Source organism: Corythoichthys intestinalis, chromosome 13, assembly GCF_030265065.1.
Source record: "Corythoichthys intestinalis isolate RoL2023-P3 chromosome 13, ASM3026506v1, whole genome shotgun sequence".
NCBI lineage: Eukaryota > Metazoa > Chordata > Actinopteri > Syngnathiformes > Syngnathidae > Corythoichthys > Corythoichthys intestinalis.
Window position 1 is genome coordinate 49,293,439 of NC_080407.1, and position 20,429 is coordinate 49,313,867.

Sequence of the window (20,429 nt, forward strand, 5' to 3'; positions counted from 1 at the left end):
TTAGCGTTTATTTTATGTAAATATGGCGAACTATGATGCAAATGAAGTAGCGGCTGATTTCTCCCATTGATTTTCTTCACAACGTTTAAAAATACATGCATGGTACAAAAAATATAATAATTACCTTGAATCCTCGAACAAATCACAAATACAATCCAGGTTGAAAACTTTATATGTAGCCAATTTAAATGTAGCTATTTGATGTGTTAGAAAACATTTTGGAAGCGCAGCGTGACAAATTTTTTTCAGTGTGTTTTTCCCCCCTAAAGCTATTTGGCACCCCCACCAATGGATGGCGCCCTAGGCAACCGCATAGCTCGCCTATGCCCTGCATTGAATAATCTTGGACATGTACCGCCGTCAATGGCAGTCTAAGTTTATTTATGAGTTGAATTCAAGCTGATCCGAAAGTGGGAAGGATGATGACGTGTTTGCTTAGTTTTGGTGTTGTAATATGCCAAAGTTATGTGTCAGTCAATCAGTACTCTGGTTTGAATGGCATTCAATGAGTTAAAATGTTCCAGATTTTTAAGCTTTGCAACAGCAAGCAACCGTTGTGTGGATGCTCTACATGAATAAATAAAAGGTAAAGGCAGCAGAATGTGTTTTGGGGTGTTGAGTCATATCATAAAGTTGCTTGTCTTGTCTGGAAAAATTGAAATTCAATGTAGCTGTCGAGCACAAAGGTTTGCCTCTGGAAAAATACTTCAAAAGAGGCAAAATTATGAGTTATGATTTGATGAAGAAATTCATTGAACTATATCACATTAAAATATAAATGTACAAATGGATTTTTAGTGAATAAATACAGGAACTAATTAACATTTTGAGGAAGTTATATATTTATATATATACCAGTATATATTTTTTAACCAGCAGACTGTCTAGGAAAAAAACAATTGATGCAATGCTGATGTTTGGCCGCGAGATGGCAGTGACATTCCGAGATTTTCTGAAATGTTTTGTTTTCCTTCTTGAAAGTAAACAAAAAATACTGTTTGTTTTTGTCTTTTATTTGCAATGTTCAGTATTCGTATTTTTCTCATGCCTTTGATATCATTGTTTAACTTTTTATTGTGAAGAAAAGTTTTTTTTTTGCTCTGCGCTGTCTTTGGGAGGCAATCAAAACACGCAGCTGGCTTAGGTTTGATGCACCTGCAGTTAATTAGGTTTCAGTTTGCAAAATAACTGTTGAAGAGGGAAGGATTTTATTTCGATTTTTTTTTTTATTTTGGTAAAATGTTTGTTCTAAAAACGTAAACAAAACGTTGTTGGTTTCAACAAAATGTGAGTATAAAATAATGACGGTATTTATTTATTTATTTTTTAAAATTCAGTCAGTAGAAGTCAAGGGCATAGGATTGGTCTCAACATTGGTAGGGACAATATGGCATAATGTGCATGTACTGTTTTTGCTGGGACATTCTTAATGATCTATGCAAAAATAAATTTGTATTGACTTATACTATCTTTTATGTGTATTGGTTTAGCCTACACTGTTCAGTTCAAACCTTTGTTTACAAAAATTACCAAAGAAACATTTTGAAAACTTTCAGGAAAAATGTCCGGATTTTAATGAGCAAATTTAAATTTGCCTTATTTGCTTATTTGCTTTCTAAGATTGCACTTTTAAAAGGGAATTAAATACGAATACAAAATAAAATTCCTGAGTATTTCTTCAAACGGTATAGAATTGCAATTTCATTTAAAAATAAAACGCCTGAGCTTAGACTCAAACGGTGTAAAAAATAAATAAGGATCTAAGTACAACAAAATAACAATTGGCTAACTTGCATTGTAAAAGTTCACTAGCTTAAATGCTGTAAAATGCTCATGTTTGTTTTACAATGCCTTCAACAAATCATTCAAACACATATTACCACAAAAAATATAAACAAAATTACGAATGCATAAAAAAATATTTGCCCAAACAAAAACTTATGTTGGTCTTAACAGGAAGCAGTTGGATTCGGCCTTGTTAAATTAGTTATATTCACTGTTGCCATTCAAGGGCAATGCAAACACTTTCAAAACAAACCATGACAGTGACACTCTATATTAAATGAATCTTTGATGGAGCAAAATTGGATTCGAAGCTTTTTTTCTCGTCGAATTACTCGAGTTCATCGATTATTCGTTGCAACACAAGTTGAAAGATTTGTGAAGTTTTTGGTTTGGAGTAATTGCTAAGTTTTTGGTTGTGGAAAACCTCACGTGTTTTTGGTCGGGGTAGTGTTCCCGAGTTTTTGGTCGGGGTAGTGTTCCCGAGTTTTTGGTCGGGGTAGTGTTCCCGAGTTTTTGGTCGGGGTAGTTTTGCCGGGTTTTTGGTCGGGGTAGTGTTCCCGAGTTTTTATGTCGGGGTAGTGTTCCCGAGTTTTTATGTCGGGGTAGTTTTGCCGAGTTTTTATGTCGGGGTAGTTTTGCCGAGTTTTATGTCGGGGTAGTGTTCCCGAGTTTTTGGTCTGAGGAAAACTTGGAGGGTTTTTGGTTTGGGGGGCAAAACTCGGTGAGTTTCGGTTCGGGGGGGCAAAACTCGGCGAGTTTCGGTTCGGGGGGGGCAAAACTCGGCGAGTTTCAGTTCGAGGGGAAAACTTGGTAGCTTTTGGATTACATGCAAACCTACCATCAAAAACGCATAACTGCCCTCTGCTGGCATTTTAGCTCATTACAATCACATCACCTCCTCATGAATTGTTGTAAACAGAAAAAAATGAGTTTCATTCACCCCGAAATGTCATGTGCTTGGTGTTCCACGCAGGATGTTGCGATACGCCGCATTACGACGGGGCCTTCGGACTGTGAGGAAGGCGTGTCTTCTTTACCGCCACGCCCACTCCGCCCCGCAGAGCCACTACCGACCGATCAAGAAAGTGATGGTGGCGAATAGAGGTAAGAGTACAAATATACCTTTGCTTTTGATGCTCATTCATGTTCAAAATGCCCTTTTTATCTCACATTCAACAAATAAGAAAACGTAAAACAAGAAAATGAAGTAGATTCTATTTTAAATGTGAAGTTTTTTTTTTACTTGGGGCAAAAATGTACTCAAGGATATTTGCATATTACTCGCAATCAGTTATGCTATTAAATTAACATGGTGCCTCTTTGCATTTTAATTCCTGGTTTGAAAAATATGAAACATAAAAGCTTAGACAAATTAGCCAATTACCACTCGTCAGATCAGTTTTTTCCGTGCAAAAGCTGCTGAGCGCCACTACTTTTATCCCGTACCTTATTGGTCAGGGGGGCGTTGAAAGATTCATGCCAACCTTCCTCCCGTCAAAGCTCTATTAAACGGCGTTAATCCATCATTGTGATTCAGATGGCTTTTGGTCTGTGACGCGCACAAATGCAGAGTCGCTCGGGCTTTCCGTCAGTGTCTGTCCTTCACTTTGGCGCGACACTACATCTACAACCGCATTAGATCACGTTCTGCAGTGCACCAGACTAAGATGGAACGACCGTATTTTTCGGTCTAGAAGTCGCACCAGCTCCCAAATAGTGTACAATCAGAAGGTCAAACCATATATAAGCTGCACTTGACTCCAGTACTCTTGTCACAGTACAAAAACTCAAGTCATAAATTCTCTACTGTTTTCGATACGACATACAGTAAACAATAAAACAAAATTGTGTCGCTGTGCTGTAAAGTAGACACAATGGCTGGAGGTGGTGAAACCTCCCCTGAGCTTTTTCCCCCCTCAAAAAAGACAAAGTCGCTAGTATGGGAGTACTTCGAATACGGAAAAGAAACAGATGGCCGCAGCTTAGAGGAGGAAGGACAGCCAACGTGCAGAGGGTGGTTGCCGCGGGAGGCAACACCTCTAGCATGATTTCACATTGACGTGACCATCATCCGTTGCGTTACACAAAATTTAAAAGTGCCTATGACAGGATAAAATAGTCTTGAATAGCATTATTTTGTGAATTAGAATCATATTTTGAGACGATTCGACTATATACAACAATTTGGCAAAGCGCTAATGACGACAAATTAGTCTTTTAATCAGCCGTTTAGCCCCTGCCTGCTCTAGCGTCCCCAACAGGAGGATAACGTCGGCAGGGTCATGATTTCATCTGATTTAGAATTCAACCATTGAAGGGGAATTATTCAGAACGAGGTAAATGTGATGAAGAGAGTCGCAAAATGTCATTGTTTCAATCTCTCCACTCCAATATTTTTAGAGGATATTCTTTTTATCGAAGTATTTTTTCCCCCAATTCCAACTAAATTGAATATGAAGTACTAAAATGCATTTGTTCAGTACGACATGGCAAAATTTCTCCATTATGGTCAAAACTGTCGACTTCTTGCGCCTTCCGATATTTTATGCCACAGGAATTAGTCCGGCTTTTGTCATTTCCCTGCCCCAGCTTCGGAGAGCGTAAACAAAGCAGGAGGCGTGATAGCTAGCCGACATGCTAACCCGAACTGAGTGATTTTTAAAAAGTCTTATTCTCGCCTTTCGAAGCGAAAAATCACACAAAACTAACCCGGATCATGTCACACGGGAGCGGGGTTGTCGTTTGTCTTCGCCGATCGGCAACCCGTCTGTCGGCGAGCAAGTTACAGCTCGTCGTTCGCCTGCTGCAGGCAGGAGAGCTCGTTTGGTGGGGAAACAGCTGGAGAATGACTGCAGGACAAACCGGCTGAAGTCGGAGGAGCGCGTAGCTGCCACATGGTCAACACGAATGTGGCATAAATTAATGCTCAATTACACGGCGAAGACGTAAACAGTGAGAGAGTGGCGTGCAGTTGTTGTGCAGCTAACATGGCTGGATGTGTCTGAGGAGAACTTTTCTACATGTCCGTCCATGATCAAATGTAAGTAAATAGTCCTTTATTTAAAGACGGAGGTGGTTTGCATTGTGTGGCTGATTGTCCACCATTTTCCAGCCTCTCAGCCACCTCCGGGTAGAACAAGTCTCGATATATATCCATCAACATACAGTAAGTGTTGTTGTGAGGCACATCAACTTGTCTGCCCTTGCCTAACAGTGTTTTTCACCTGCAAACAAACGAACAGAAAACTTGTAACACTTGCATTTATTCTTTGACATAATTGTGCCATGCTACGCGTACTGATTAGCAACAGGCTAGCAGCAGATACAGTAGTTGTAGCAGTGGCGTCATTCGGCCTATTTTAAGTGAGCTTCAAATTTATTCCGGTCGACAGTGATCAAAACGGCAAGGCGAAACAGAAACACTCAGGCAGGGAGGTTAGGTCACCCGATCACATGTCAACAAAAGGTTCCTGAGAAAAAATGGAGACGCTTAGTTAAACAATTAGTCTTGTGAAGGCTCTAGCAGGGTGGGCCGTGGGCAGGAAGAAGGGTGTGTTTGGGATTATTATGTTTGTGGATTGGACAGGAGGATTCGGGAGTTACTGTTGTCAGGGCAACGAGGGTTGTGGATTTTGCCGCCTCAGCATCAAAGGGGCTCTTGGAGTCTTATCAGTCAGGTTATCAGTTGGATATCGGGCGTTCTCATGTGTTGGGTCGGGACAGGGCGTCCCGCCATTTGTTCTGGAATTTCTGGGGGAACTGATTGAGAGAGTTGGTGGTGCAGACATGGGCTTGTCAGCGTCAATCTTGTTCAGTAAGTTGCAAGTTGGGCTTCCGTGATAAGAAGGCGTCATGTATCTTTATGTCCTATATTCTTCTTGTTTTCCTTTAACTAGGTATAAGCGCTATTTATTTCATATTTGGTGTGTTAGAGCAGGGGTCTCCAAACCGGTCCTCGAGGGCCGCTGTGGGTCCTGGTTTTTGTTCATACCGATCAAGCACAGCCCTTTTAACCAATGTGGTTTCTACTAAAACAAGCAGCACCTGACTGCAATCAACTGGTTACACTTATAAAACACCAGATTGGTCGGTAGAGTCGGTAGTCCCTTTTTAAAAAAAAATTTTTTTTGCAGTTGGTGCTACCAGCATCATGTCTGTGTATATGTCTGTATGTGTGAATAGATGAATGAAGGGTGGACACTTTTTAAAGAAAGTATCACAAATGAAAACCTGGCTTGCACACAACGATCTCTGCACAAGTCTTTGTTGTTTTAAGGTCAAAAGTTACATCCCAGCTCCAAAATAACGCTGCTACTAGCTAGATCGTCTGAAATGCATTGTAAAGATCCTAGTAGAATTAGGCGTGCACTCTTTTTACCACTATCTTTGGGGTGACTTTCTTCTGGAGCATCCGCTGTGTTTCTCACATTGCGCATAGATGAGTACAGAAGCTGAGCTCATTATCGTGTGATTATCATCAGTACATAGACATAAACAATTACTGTGTTGTGAGTGAACGTCATGGCATTAGCCTCCTGGGCTAAGACAGCGGCAACATGGCTACCAAAACACCTCGTCTTTTCTGTGGCATGAGCTTGGTTCCACATCTGCCTTCATGAACATGTCATCCTCTCCTGTCATGATTATGGCAGATGAATACTGTATTTCCAAATTGTGTTTTTTAAGGGATTTTGATAATTACTGTTACTCTAGTTCCTCTGTTGTTTTGGATGGAAAAACGAAAGTTGCTACAATTTAATTCTTGAATACGTCCGTCTAGGTGAGATCGCCATCCGCGTGTTCCGAGCCTGCACCGAGCTGGGGATTCGAACGGTGGCCGTCTACTCGGAACAAGACACCGGACAGATGCACAGGTAGCTTTGCTAGCGACCAATGTTGTTAAAGCACTCGACGATCGTATTTGTTTTCATGTTCTTTACAGGCAAAAAGCAGACGAGGCCTACCTGATTGGGAAAGGTCTACCGCCTGTCGCTGCTTACTTGGACATCCCTGACATCATCAAAGTAGCCAAGGTAAACTATTTTATCTAACATTGCTGACGCAGACATGTGAGGAAAGATTTATTATGTATCCGGGTTGTCTTTCAATCAGGCGTTATCATCACAACCTTTTGTTGTCGTCGAGATAAAAACGCCAGAAGAATGAGCCCCTTTTATGAATGTTTCCATAAGCTTGACATTTAATGACTGCATGTCAAGTTGAAACAGTTTTTTTTGGGCAGCGTCGAGTCATTATCTTGTCACGCTGGTTCTTTTGTCGTTCTCGACGATGCTCTTTGGGACATTGAAAAGCTCAGAAAAACTGATCAGACAAAGGTCAGTCAAAATGAATTGATGTCTAAGCGCCAGCCAGTGAGTTAAATGAGTGAAGGAAAAAAAACACGATTAATGCATGAAAACATTTTTAAAAATTTGACCGTGGTGCCATAAGTCATAATTGTGACATGACATTATCATGAGGCGGAATGAATGATTATGACAGATAACATGAAGTGTCATCTGGCATATTTTGTACTAACTCCATTTATGTCAAGTCCGCATCGGTAACATTTTATATGACAGTGGCTTCATAACTGTCATAAGACAGTCATAATTGTGACGTGACACTGTCATGAGGAATAATGAATGCTTATGTCATTGTCATCCGGCAAATTTTGTCACAAACTCCATCTATGAACCAGTCTTTATTTGACAGTGGCATCTTAAGACAGTCATAATTATTTCATGACACTGTCATGAGGATTAATGAATACTTATGTCATTAAGTCATCTGGCAAATTGTGTTACTAACTTCATCTATGTCCAGTTCACTTCAGTAACACTTTTTGTGTCAGTGGCATCATAACTATCATAAGACGGTCATAATTATGACATGACACTGTCATAATTGGCATCATAAAGTGCCATCTGGCAAATTTTGTCACATACTCCATTTATGTCAGGCCCGCATTGGTAACACTATATTTGTTAGTGGCCTCATATGCCAGTCATAATTATGACACTGTCATGAGCATTAATGAATGCTTATGTCATTAAGACTCATCCGGCAAATTTTGTCACTAACTGCATTTACGTCATTTCGCATTGGTAACACTTTATTTGACAGTGTCATCATACGACTGTCATAACACAGTCATAATTACAGTATGACATGACACTCTCATGACGATGAATGAATGGCTATGACAGATGTCATTAAGTGTCATCTGGCAAATTTTGTCACTACATTTATGTCAAGCCCACATCGGTAACACTTAATTCAATAGTGGCATCATAAGACTGTCATAATTATGACATGACACTGTCATGAGGATTAATGAATGCTTATGTCATGAAGTGTCATCTGGCAAATTGTGTCACTAACGCCATTTATATCCAGTTTTCATTGTTAACACTATATTTGACAGTGGCATCATAACTGTCATAAGACAGTCATAATTATGACATGACAGTGTCATGAGAATTAATGAATGATTCACAGATGTCATTATGTGTTAACCGGCAAATTTTGCCACTAACTCCATTTATGTTACGTCCCGACGGTAACATTTTATTGGAGAGTGGCATCATTACCGTTATAAGACTGTCATAACACAGTCATAATTGTGACATGACACAGTCATGAGGATTAATGAATGACTATGACAGATGTCATTAAGTGTCATCTGGCAAATTTTGTCACTCCATTTATGTCAAGCCCACATCGGTAACACTTAATTCAATAGTGGCATCATAAGACTGTCATAATTATGACATGACACTGTAATGAGGATTAATGAATGCTTATGTCATGAAGTGTCATCTGGCAAATTGTGTCACTAACGCCATTTATATCCAGTTTTCATTGTTAACACTATATTTGACAGTGGCATCATAACTGTCATAAGACAGTCATAATTATGACATGACAGTGTCATGAGAATTAATGAATGATTCACAGATGTCATTATGTGTTAACCGGCAAATTTTGCCACTAACTCCATTTATGTTACGTCCCGACGGTAACATTTTATTGGAGAGTGGCATCATTACCGTTATGAGACTGTCATAACACAGTCATAATTGTGACATGACACCGTCATGAGGATTAAATAATGACTATGACAGATGTCATTAAGTGTCATCTGGCAAACTTTGTCATTCCATTTATGTCCAGTTCGCATTGGTAACACTTTATTTGACAGTTGCATCATAAGTATCATAGGACGGTCATAATTATGACATGACACTGTCATGAGCATTCATGAATGCTTGTCATTAAGTGTTATCTGGAAAATTTTGTCACTAACTCCATATTTCCAGTCTGCATCGGTAACACAGTGGCATCATAACTTTCATAACAAAGTAATAATTATGACACGACATGACACTGTCATGAGGATTAATGAATGATTATGACAGATGTCATTAAGCGTCAATTGGCAATTTTTTTTACGCATCAGTCACACTTTATTCGACAGTGGCATCATAAGACTGTCATGATTATGACTTGACACTGTCATGAGGATTAATGACTGCTTATGTCATTGTCATCTGGCAAATTGTGCCACTAACTTTATTTATGTTCAGTCCGCAACGGTAACACTTTATTTGACAGTGGCATCATAACTGTCATAAAACGGTCATAATTATGACATGACACTGTCATGAGGATTAAAAAATGATTAAGTCATTAAATGTCATCCAACAAAATTGTGTCATATACTCCATTTATGTCATATCTGCATCGGTAACACTTTGACAGTGGCATCATAAGACTGTCATAACACAGTAATAATTACGACATGACACTGTCATGAGTATTATTGAATGTTTATGTCGTTAAGTCTTATCTGGCAAATTGTGTCACTAACTCTATGTCCAATTCGCATCGGTAACACTTTATTTGACAGTGGTATCATAACTGTCATAAGACAGTCATAATTATGACATGACACTGTCATGGAGGCAAATTGTGTCATTAATTCCATTTATGTCCTATCTGCATCGGTAACACCTTGACAGTGGCATCATAAGACTGTCATAAGACAGTAATAATTATGACATCACACTGTCATGAAGATTAATGAATGGTTACAACAGATGTCATGAAGTGTCATCTGGCAAATTTTGTCACTACGTTTATGTCAAGTCCACATCGGTAACACTTTATTCAATAGTGGCATCATAAGATGGTCATAATCATGACATGACACTCTCATGAGGATTAATGAATGATGTGTCAAGTGTCATCTGGCAAATTTTGTCACCAACTCCATTTATGTCCTATCCGCATCGGTAACACTTGATCCGACAGTGGCCTCATAAGACTGTCATAACAGTCATAATTATGACATGACATGACACTCATGAGAATTAATGAATGGTTACGTTGTTAATTGTCATCCGGCAAATTGTGTCACTAACTCCATTTATGTCCAGTTCGAAACGGTAACACTTTATTTGACAGTGCTATCATAACTGTCATAAGACGGTCATAATTATGACATGACATTGTCATGAGGATTGCTGACTTCTTATGTGATTAAGTGTCATCTGACAAATTTTGTCACCAACTCCATTTACGTCCAGTCTGCATCTTTTACATCCATTCAAAAATGACATCATTTTCCGGATGACACTTAATGACATCTGCCATTATTATTCATTTATGCTCATGACAGTGTCATGTCATAATTATGACGGTGTTATACAGTGCTTAATTTGTAGATCATAATGTGCCAGAATGCAAAGTACATATGACAGCGCAGGGATTACGAGACGGGCACAGGTCGTGGAACATCTCACAAAATGGTGCTGAAAACAACACGCAAATGCATCCCTGACCTGTCGCTGGATGTCCTACATTCTTCTCCGCTCGGTGCACTCTCCTCTTATGACAGTCTTATGATCCTACTGTCAAAGTGTTACCAACCATTTTTTCCCTGATTGGCGTCATCCCTTCCTTTGTAGGACAACAACGTGGACGCCATCCATCCCGGTTACGGCTTCCTGTCGGAGCGCTCGGACTTTGCCCAAGCCTGCGCCGACGCCGACGTCATGTTTGTCGGCCCGACTCCGGAAACTGTCCGCAAGATGGGAGACAAAGTAGAAGCCCGCGCCTTGGCCATCAGCGCCGGTACTGGGACGTTCCCGCAAAGTCTGACACGCTTTCTAAGCCGTAACCCCATATTTTTATTACCGGTCAAGGCGTACCGGTGGTTCCTGGGACTGACTCCCCCATCAGCAGCCTGCAGGAGGCCCACGCCTTCGCCCAGACTTACGGCTTCCCCATCATCTTCAAAGCGGCCTACGGGGGCGGCGGTCGAGGCATGAGGGTGGTCCGAGAGTACGAGGTGAGCTCTTCTGGACGTTTTTATATTCATTACATATTACGAGCGGGCGCTTTTCCATCCGCGCCTGCCACTCACCTTCCGCAATCCGCTAGCTATGTCATTTGAAATTGCCTCTGGAGGTTCCTCAAGCGTGCGTAGCAGCTCAAACATGGCGATCAATTTTCGCTGTACCCGGGGTCCAATTACCAGAATGTATCATAACACTTATTCTATACGGGGAGCAGTTGCATATGGGAAGTGATGTGTGTATACGGCAAAAAAACAAGCCAAATGTACTGTAAATCTCCATAAATGCAGGCAGCAATGATTCAAGCTAATGCTTCCCACTCTGCCTCTTTCCACTTTTTCCTTTTTAACTCGTTGGCTGCTGTTGACGATGATAGACGGACTAGAGTTGGGCGATAGGATTCTCGCAATATGGCGATACAACAATTTTAGAAAGCCAAAACAAGCTATTTTCATCCTTTTGCTATGAATTGGAACGAGTTTATCGCTAGTAGACGTCCAATTCGTTTGAAGTGGGAGGGTGGCAGCGAATGAACGAACGTTCATTCGCTGCCACCCTCCCACTTTAAACGAATTGGACGTCTATGGCCGTCTGAGTTCATTTTGGGGCATTTTGCGTCATTTACTGTTAATTTTTGGTCACTTCCTTATAATTTGAGGTATTGACGGGTCATTTCCTGTTGGGTTCTGGGACCTTCTTGGGTCACCGCATGTTCAATAAACCAAAATCAACAGGAAGTGACCAGTAAATGCCCCAAAATGTACAGGAAATGACCTAAAATCAATAGGAAATGACTTGAAATTAACCGATTTACAGCCATTCACAGGCATAGACGTCCAATCCGTTTGAAGTGGAAGGGATGGTGATGTTCTACTTGGAGGTGAGAATCTTGGGGCACCTTACGATTCAGAGGCTACTATTCGATTATAAATCAATTATTGATGCGCTCCCCCGCATCCTCCCCCGTGAAGTTTTTTATCAGGCACCTGAGCACATGTCTTAATACTCCCCTGATGCTGGTTTGAGAGACTGTCTCGTAAAGAAAGTGTTTCCTGTTCCCAGGAGGGGGCGCCAGGCCTAATAGGTAATACTTCAATGCAGTCATGTTCAGACTGGGTTACCTCTCATACATGCCAGATATGAAAAAGGCTGAAGTTATTAGTCATTTACTGATTTTGGGGCGTTGGCCGACTTATGCACCCTGCCTTGGTCAGGCCCGTGAATTAAAACTCACAATTTTAAGAGCTTAAGATCTCATATATCTCATGAACAGTCTCACCAATTTTGAGGAGGATCCAAATAAATACCTAGGTGCCAATGTCTCAAATGTGCACTCTGTAAATCGAAACATGTAATCAAAATACCCGATTTCCTGCTGGGTTTGGAATGTGGGTGCAAGAAACTTTTTGGAGCAGTTTTGCACAAGGTATCGCCTCTCCAATTTTCATTGCTCTACGTTGAAAAAAACCTTTTAAGGAGAGGCCTTATTGAAAAAAATCAAGTAGGCACCATTGTGCCCTTTTGTAATGTTGTATCACAAGGTCGCAGATAATAAAAATTTACCTCGAGCCGCATGTATGTGCAAGTTTTGTTGAGTTTGAGCATGTTAAAACCTCCAAATTTTCCATTATCATTTGCCCTAAAGATATAATAACAATAATAATAATAATCCTTTGCATCACAATCAGACTCTCGCACACCTTGCAGAGACCAATGGCGGGGCAGGTGCAATTCAATCCACCGAACAACAACATAACTTCCATTATATCCAGCTTCACAGTATAAATGGCTGTGACTGTGACAGACTTTAATTGGGAGGGGGGAACTGTGAATAGAAATCAACACTGTCATCAACCCTTTCTGGCTGTGACTCAGTCTTTGCCTCTTTTCTTCCTTCAACCTCTATATCCAAACTTCCTTACTCAACTTGTTGTTCATCTAAGAACAAACCAAATTAGATGTTCACTGAGCCACCATCACCACAGTTTTTCCAGAACTATTATTTCATTATTAGAGAACTTAAAGATGTGTACCTTTCTAGATAACGTTGTGAAGATATTTGACAAATATGGTTGCCCAAAGATAGTGGGGACACACGGGTCGAAAAAGCTTTGGGGCGGGGGCGTAATTCATTATAAAATGACAAAACTATATAATAGCAAATTACATATTATTTTTAAAAAAAAATCCCCACAATAAACCTGGTCTAAGAATTTTCACGACAGTATTTGCTCAAACACGGTTTAATAGGGTAACACCGTTTGTTTTCAACCACCAGATCTCCTCAGACTCCTCACCACACACCCCGGGTCACAGAGGAACAGCATTTTTAAAGGTGTTTTCGGTGTTCAAGTAAGAAAAAATACCTCTCATACATGCCCGATATGAGAAAGGCTGAACCTTGGATCAGGGAGTTATTAGTCATTTGGCGCGTTGGCCGACTTTGGCACCCCACCGAGGTCAGGCCCGTGAATGAAAACTCACAATTTTAAGAACTTTAGATCTCATATAGCTCATGAACAGTCTCACCAATTTTGAGGAGGATCCAAATAACTTCTTAAGCGCCAATGTCTGAAATGTCCTCCCCACACCCCCTTTTTATGTTTCGTACATTAATTCTAAATTTGTTCAAAAATTCTCTCAGGCTGAACTAAACTACAATTTCTGGATCGAGTTAACAGTTCAAAACAGTAAATAGAATACTCAACTCACCATTCTGTATCAGCAGCTTTAAACTACATTCAATTAATATTGTGAATCAACTGTTAGTTCTTAAAATTGCTCCCGTTATTCCATAATTTCCCTTCTATCTACTTTCAACGTGATAAAGTTTTAAAACTGTTTCTTCATTCAAAGATAAATTCAAGTCAAGATTTTACCGATTTAGGAGTATTTGAAATTGTTAGGTTTGCTACAAGAGATCTTTCCAGAGAAGTCTACTGCTTTAAGATGGCGGCTGTTTACTAACGCCGGCAAGTCATTCATTTCGCATCTAGTTCTCTATACATGTTCTAACGCCGTCTGTCCTTTCACATCTAGTTCTATATACTGTGTATTTGTGATGTATATTATATGGCTATTTTGTGAGGTGTCCAGAAGTTCCCACCCCTACTGCATTAGTTACATTAGTTGCCATTGGCGACGCAAGACGTCCATTCCATTTTTCCAAATGAACGTTCGTTGATTCGCTGCGGCCCTCCCAACACAGTTCATTTCAATTCACAGCACGTTGCTGTCAGCTTCTTCCTATCGCCGTCAATGGCGCTGAAACGCGATTATTCAATTCCGGACGTCCTCATGAAAATGCATCCGTCGCAATTTATTTTTGCAAATCAAATGGAGTTGTTGACGACGCAAGGCCCATTTTTGCATCAGAAAATCAATGCCGGATGACGCATTGTTTTCTCCTTTGGTGCAGGTGGGACTAATGTGGCTTCTTTCCTCATCGCTTGAATGTCCTTTGGCGCGTGGCGCTATCTGGAATGTGTAACTCGAATGGTAAAACGACCCCCCGCAGGCGCATCCACGCCCCCGCGCTGTCGCTGTACACTATTTCACTGAGAGCGTGCCACCAGCCTCTTATGCGACCAATTTATTTCGTTTTTTTTTTTTTTTATCACAGTGTGTGCCTATTTTTGTCATTTTCCAAATGTTTTTTTGTATTTTTATCCCATAAGAATTGGAGATGTCACTTCTATACTAGCATCAAATATGACAAAAAGTTCAGTCACTGTAAATTTGACTGTAAACTGTAAGTGGTTCGTAAAGCGTGGAACGAGGATCCCAAGTGGTACACTGGTTCCCTCTAGTGGGATGCAAAAGGTTGACTGACTGCACAAGCTACCATCTATAATTTATTGCTAGAGCAGCCCCCCCTCCCGAGCACGCTGTTCCTCTGTGACAAGGATGTGTGGTGAGGAGTCTGAGGACATGTAGTGGTTAAAAACAAAGTGTTACTCTATTAAACCGTGTTTGAGCAAATACTTTTGTGAAAATTCTGACACCAGGTTTATTGGGGGAGTTTTATTTTGTTAATTTATTTTTAACCTGTCCTGTTCAGCTGTTTGACACGGACAGTGGAAGTTTTAACGTTTGAGAGTATGACATACTCCCGTTGTGATCATTCAACATACCTCGTTTAGTATGACAAAGCAGCGAACAGGAAAGGGTTATGGGGGAACAGAAACGGAAACAACAACAAGAAATGCATTGAATGCATACACTAACAATGAATATGTTGGTGCTAACGTCAGCTAGATGTATTTCCGATTGACACCTTGTGGGAGGCCTGTTAAACAGGGAAAGAAGGGGAGGGGGTAGGGGAGTCCATAGGATAAGTGATTGGGAGGGGTGGAGTGAACTCAAATCAGCTCTGTGATCTACAAACCAGTAATCGTGGGAATCCCTTGTCAGTGTAAACCCGTCGGCAACCGACCCTACGCTGCCCCATCGCCAATCCCGGCACTGGGGCCCCCCACCCGAGCGCGCTCAATCACATCCAGCCGCGCGCGAGCCCCACCAAACACGCGACAGCCATGCAGACGGGCGGAGCCACGGCCCCACCCAGCCACCGACACGGGCCCACACCCAGCCAGCCCATCCATTCTCCCTGCAGGAGCCATCGTCACCCCCCCCGGTATCCGGGGGACAACCAGCACCCCCATCAACCGGCCTTCAGGGATGGGAAGAGGGGACGCACCACTCGGGAGGGAACTGTGGCCGCCGCATACAACCCCCACCCCACCCCGGCAGGCCAGAGAAGGGCTGCGGCCTTTGTTTGCCATTGAATGGCACAGATGGTCATATTGGCCCAATTAGAATATTAATTTTTTGATTTTGAATAAGGGCATAGCTGCGCAGCTCACTAGCGCCTCCCAGGGGCATCACTAGGTTTTAAGAACGTGGGGCTTTGCCCCTAGGAGTATCACAGTATGCAAGTGAACGTAGCGTACAAACACAAAACTTCACAAACAGCTAGCAAAGACTGTATATATAAATATATGAGAGTAGGGCTGCAGCTGTCGAATATTTTAGTAGTCGATTAATCGATAGACTAGTTAGTTCGAATAATCGAGTACTCTGATAAGGAGCATGAAAAATTAAAATGGCTGAGCTGAGCCTCAAACGGTATTGTTTTTTGATAGAGTATATACGTACAACAAAAGAACAATAGGTTAACTTACATAGAAAAAGTCTGCTAGCTAAGATGCTATAAAATGCTAGTTTTTTTTTTCTTTTTACAATCCTCTTAGCAAATGGTTCAGACACATATTCCTGCAAAAAATGGCTAAATATACCTATAAACTTAATTATAAATGCATTAAAAAACATTAGCTCAAACAAAAACTTAGCTTACGTTGGTCTTAACAGGGAGCAGTTGGATTCAGACATGTGAAAAGAGGCAGACCAGAGGGCAGTGTATCCACCCTAATCAATAAAACTAGATGCAAACACTTTCAAAATTAACCATTACAACGCAACTTTAATTAAACAAATACTCGAAGCAACAAAATTTAATTTGAATACTCGAGTTAATCGATTAATCGTTGCAGTACTATATGAGAGTCACCCAAAGTTAGTGGTAAAAAGACCTGGACCTGAAACAACCTGGACCTTCACAATGCAATTCGGACTAACTAGCTAGCTGCAGGTAGCAGCGTTATTTTAGAACTGGGATTTGACTTTATTCCGTAAAACACTGAGCATTTGGTCTATCATTCTTGATTGAGCTCAAGTTGTGTGCAGACGCACTCCTCCGAGCTTCCAAGAGCAACTTATCTCAACCGATAAGCGCTCAGGGCCAACTCAGGGCCAGCAAGCTTGACTCCCAGTATGGCTCCAAAGAATTTGAAATCTGGAGACATGGATGGAATAAAATCCTCCATCCACAAATTGGAGGTTTCCTTGACTGGCTTGATTCAAAACCAGAATCAAGAAATCGTCAGAGAGCTCCAGTTAATGCGCGCTGAAAATGAGAAACTCAAGCAGGCGGCATTATAGATTGAACGCGACAATGCGTGAGTGGGTCGTGCAGCGCATGTGTTAATTGCATTAAATATTTTAACGTGATTAATTTTTTAAAAATTAATTACCGCCGTTTACGCGATGAATTTGATAGCCCTACTATAGGCCAAAACTAAAGACTCTGGATGAATGTACGACATTTTGTCTGTAACGTTAAATACAATTAAAAAAACGTTTTAATTTAAAAAAATATATATATATATTAAAAAAAGTCATGTCCGATATTTTTTTGCCGATTGATCGGCATCCCGATCGATCGGGACATCTTTACTGATAAGCATATGCTTCCTCCCGTCTGCCTTTGTCTTCTTCTTCGGTTCCTTCCTTCGGGCAAATCATATCACGTTTTGTAATTGTCAATGATTGTCAATGATACCGATGATGATAATAAATATTTCATTCATTCATTCATTCATTACATAGGACATTAGCTGGGGCTGGAGCTAACTCACTCTTACTACCAGATGTTATAAATACTCACTTTCTTGAAAAACCTTCTTATGTCCATCCTTCATCCATCTATCCACTTTCCCGCTCTGCTCTGAGTGCGTCAGTCACAAAAAATGTTGGAGACCCCTGATATACAGCATCTCACAATATATCGCAACCCCCCCAAAGCCGCAATTTCTGTTTTTTCTAAAATTTAGTTAAGCCCTAATGGTTCCGTTTTGTTCCATTCGTAAAATCCTGTCTTTATAAACCTTGGCTGTCATCTTAATTCCTCCTTCCGTCGCCTTGCCAAGTAAATAAACTCGTTGTTTTGTTTATTGGTTAAAAGTTTTGGCTGGCATTGATGACACACGCCAGCTCATTCTGCTTCCATTTGAGATGAACGGCCCAGGGTTGGCTCCAGTATCCTCCCCTGAGGCGGGAGGCCTCGGTGAGTCACGCCCAAAGTCGGGGGCAACACGGTGACCCGGAAAGATGTCGCAGACTGACAACACAGATTGAGTCATGCCCTCGTCTCGCCCCGGCGCTCGTGTTGCGCCGTCTCCCCAAAGGTTGTTTGCAACAAATTCTCCGCCGAAGGAGACGAACCGCGCAATGCCGATAACAAATCGGGGAGGTTTCCTCTTCCCTCGCGACTAAAAAAATGTAACGACAAGCTAGCGAGCTTTGTAAGGTTAAAGTTTTCCTTGTTTATTGCCGAGAAGCGAACTGCTATAAAACCGAGCGGCTGACTTTTTTGCCTCCTGATTGATGTCGATGGATTTTCTCGATCTATTTGTTAGGAACTGGAGGAGAATTACCAGCGGGCCTACTCTGAAGCGCTGACGGCTTTCGGCAACGGCGCTTTGTTTGTTGAGAAGTTCATTGAAAAACCCAGACACATTGAAGTGCAGATTCTCGGTAAGTGCACTTTTATTTATTTTTTTGCATATCACCATCATAATACCCAAAAAAATCATTATTGTGGGAATGCTTTAACAAGGTCACACTTTTCACATTTTTCTGCAAATGGTCATTATTTTGACTAAAAACCTCCCCAAAAATCCAATTGACATTTTTAAAATGGATTTTCTCACATTTCTGCATAAAATCACCGTCAAATGTAATCTGATCTTTGTCAAAATCAAACAGAGGAAAAAAACAGTGTCTGCTTTAACTAAAACCATCCAAATATTTATAGGTTTTCATATTATGAGGACTGGAAAAAATGTGATAGAAGGGGGAAAATAAGTGAATCATCACATTTAACTCATTCACTCCCAGCCATTTTCACGCTTCCGGCCGTTTTACTGGATTTTGACTGATTTTGCAAGGCCCACAGAAAATTCTGTTCTATTGCTATATAAACATGGAACCCACCAAAAGAAAGACTCTCTTCTTAAAAAAAAAAAGTTTATATCTTTTTCCATTCTTTAGAAATCAGCATTAGAAAATAGCTTAGTTTGAGCAATTATCCCAATTTCTGATGAAAAAACCGAGAAATTGAGCTTTTTCTAAATGCATACATTTACTAACTATACATAACTTTGACTTTAACACAGCTATTTTTTGCTTTAATTACATCCCAAACATCCGAATGTTTTCCTTTTACAAAATAACATAAACAACAAGACAAATAGAGCTTTTGATAGCAAAGTAACAATTTATTTACATATAACTAACTGAGAGATGACGCTGTTGTCGCCGGGTAAACTTTTCCCTCGTCGCCGCCTGTCTCATAAAGATGGATTTTTTTGAGTCTCTGTGGGGTCTGCTCGTCCGCTGCACTGGTGGTCCCAGGCGTTCTGCTCGGTCGTCCAGCGCCTAGCATCCCGGGCGTCCTCTAGGTTGTTCTCCATTCGGTCATCTTCCGCTGGCGCCACGGCCGTGCAGTCTTTGCTGTTAAATCGGGTTGCGGGTCTTACCAAATGCGCTACTGCCATCCAGTGGTCAGTTCTATTGCTTTAAAATGGATTTTCAGCTTTGTGCTTTGGAGCTTAATTGAATCAGAACACAAAAGATGTCTCTTGTTAAAAAAAAAAATGTAAAGGACGTATAAATACGTCTTTGGGACACTGAAACAATTAAAAATAGAACGTATTTACACGTTTTGGTGTATGGTTTTTGGCAACAATAACTTCAACCAGACGCTTCTTGTAGCTGCAAATCAGTCTGGCACATCGATCAGGACGAATCTTGGCCCATTCTTCTCTACAAAACTGCTGGGATGTTCGGCAGGAATTGCTGTCTTTAGGTCATGCCACAGCATTTCAATGGGGGTTCAAGTCTGGACTTGGACTTGGCCACTCCAGAACGTGTATTTTGGTCTTCTGAAAATCATTCTGAAGTTGATTTCTGTGTTTTGGATCATTGTCTTGTCGCAGCATCCATCCTCCTTTTAGCTTCAAATATTTGACAGACAGCCTCAGGTTTTCCAGGTTTCATTAGTCCGCAAAATGTTTTCTCAAAACTTCTGTTTAGTGTCAAAGTGCCTTTTTGTTTTCCTACAAAACATTTTGATGAACTTTTGAATTCATTTTACCATTAATGATTGCAAATTGTCCAGGCCCTGAGGTAGCAAAGCAGCCCCAAACCCCATTTTTTCCTCCCCACATGACGTTGTGTGTTACTCCCAAACAATTCAACTTTGGTTTCATCAGTCAATGAAATATTTTGCCAAAACTTCTGTAGAGTGTCCAAGTGCCTTTTTGTTTTCCTACAAAACATTTTGATGAACTTTTGAATTCATTCTACCATTAATGATTGCAAGTTGTCCAGGCCCTTAGGGAGCAAAACAGCCCCAATCCCATTTTTCCTCCACACATGACG

The 20,429-nt window shown here is 40.9% G+C and overlaps 1 protein-coding gene across 3 annotated transcripts in view; it reads left to right on the forward strand.

The window, feature by feature from the left end:
- Positions 1–20,429, forward strand: part of LOC130927749 (pyruvate carboxylase, mitochondrial-like) — a 292,766-nt gene that overhangs the window by 11,729 nt on the left and 260,608 nt on the right. For 2 of the 3 annotated variants that reach the window (XM_057853741.1, XM_057853743.1), the window contains exons 2-7: positions 2,759–2,889; positions 6,566–6,659; positions 6,728–6,818; positions 10,758–10,923; positions 10,995–11,140; positions 18,404–18,521. In XM_057853741.1, coding sequence (XP_057709724.1) covers positions 2,759–2,889; positions 6,566–6,659; positions 6,728–6,818; positions 10,758–10,923; positions 10,995–11,140; positions 18,404–18,521 — 746 coding nt within the window. Of the gene's footprint in view, positions 1–1,162; positions 1,288–2,758; positions 2,890–6,565; positions 6,660–6,727; positions 6,819–10,757; positions 10,924–10,994; positions 11,141–18,403; positions 18,522–20,429 lie in introns of those variants that run through there. The other variant, XM_057853742.1, reaches the window with a different exon arrangement.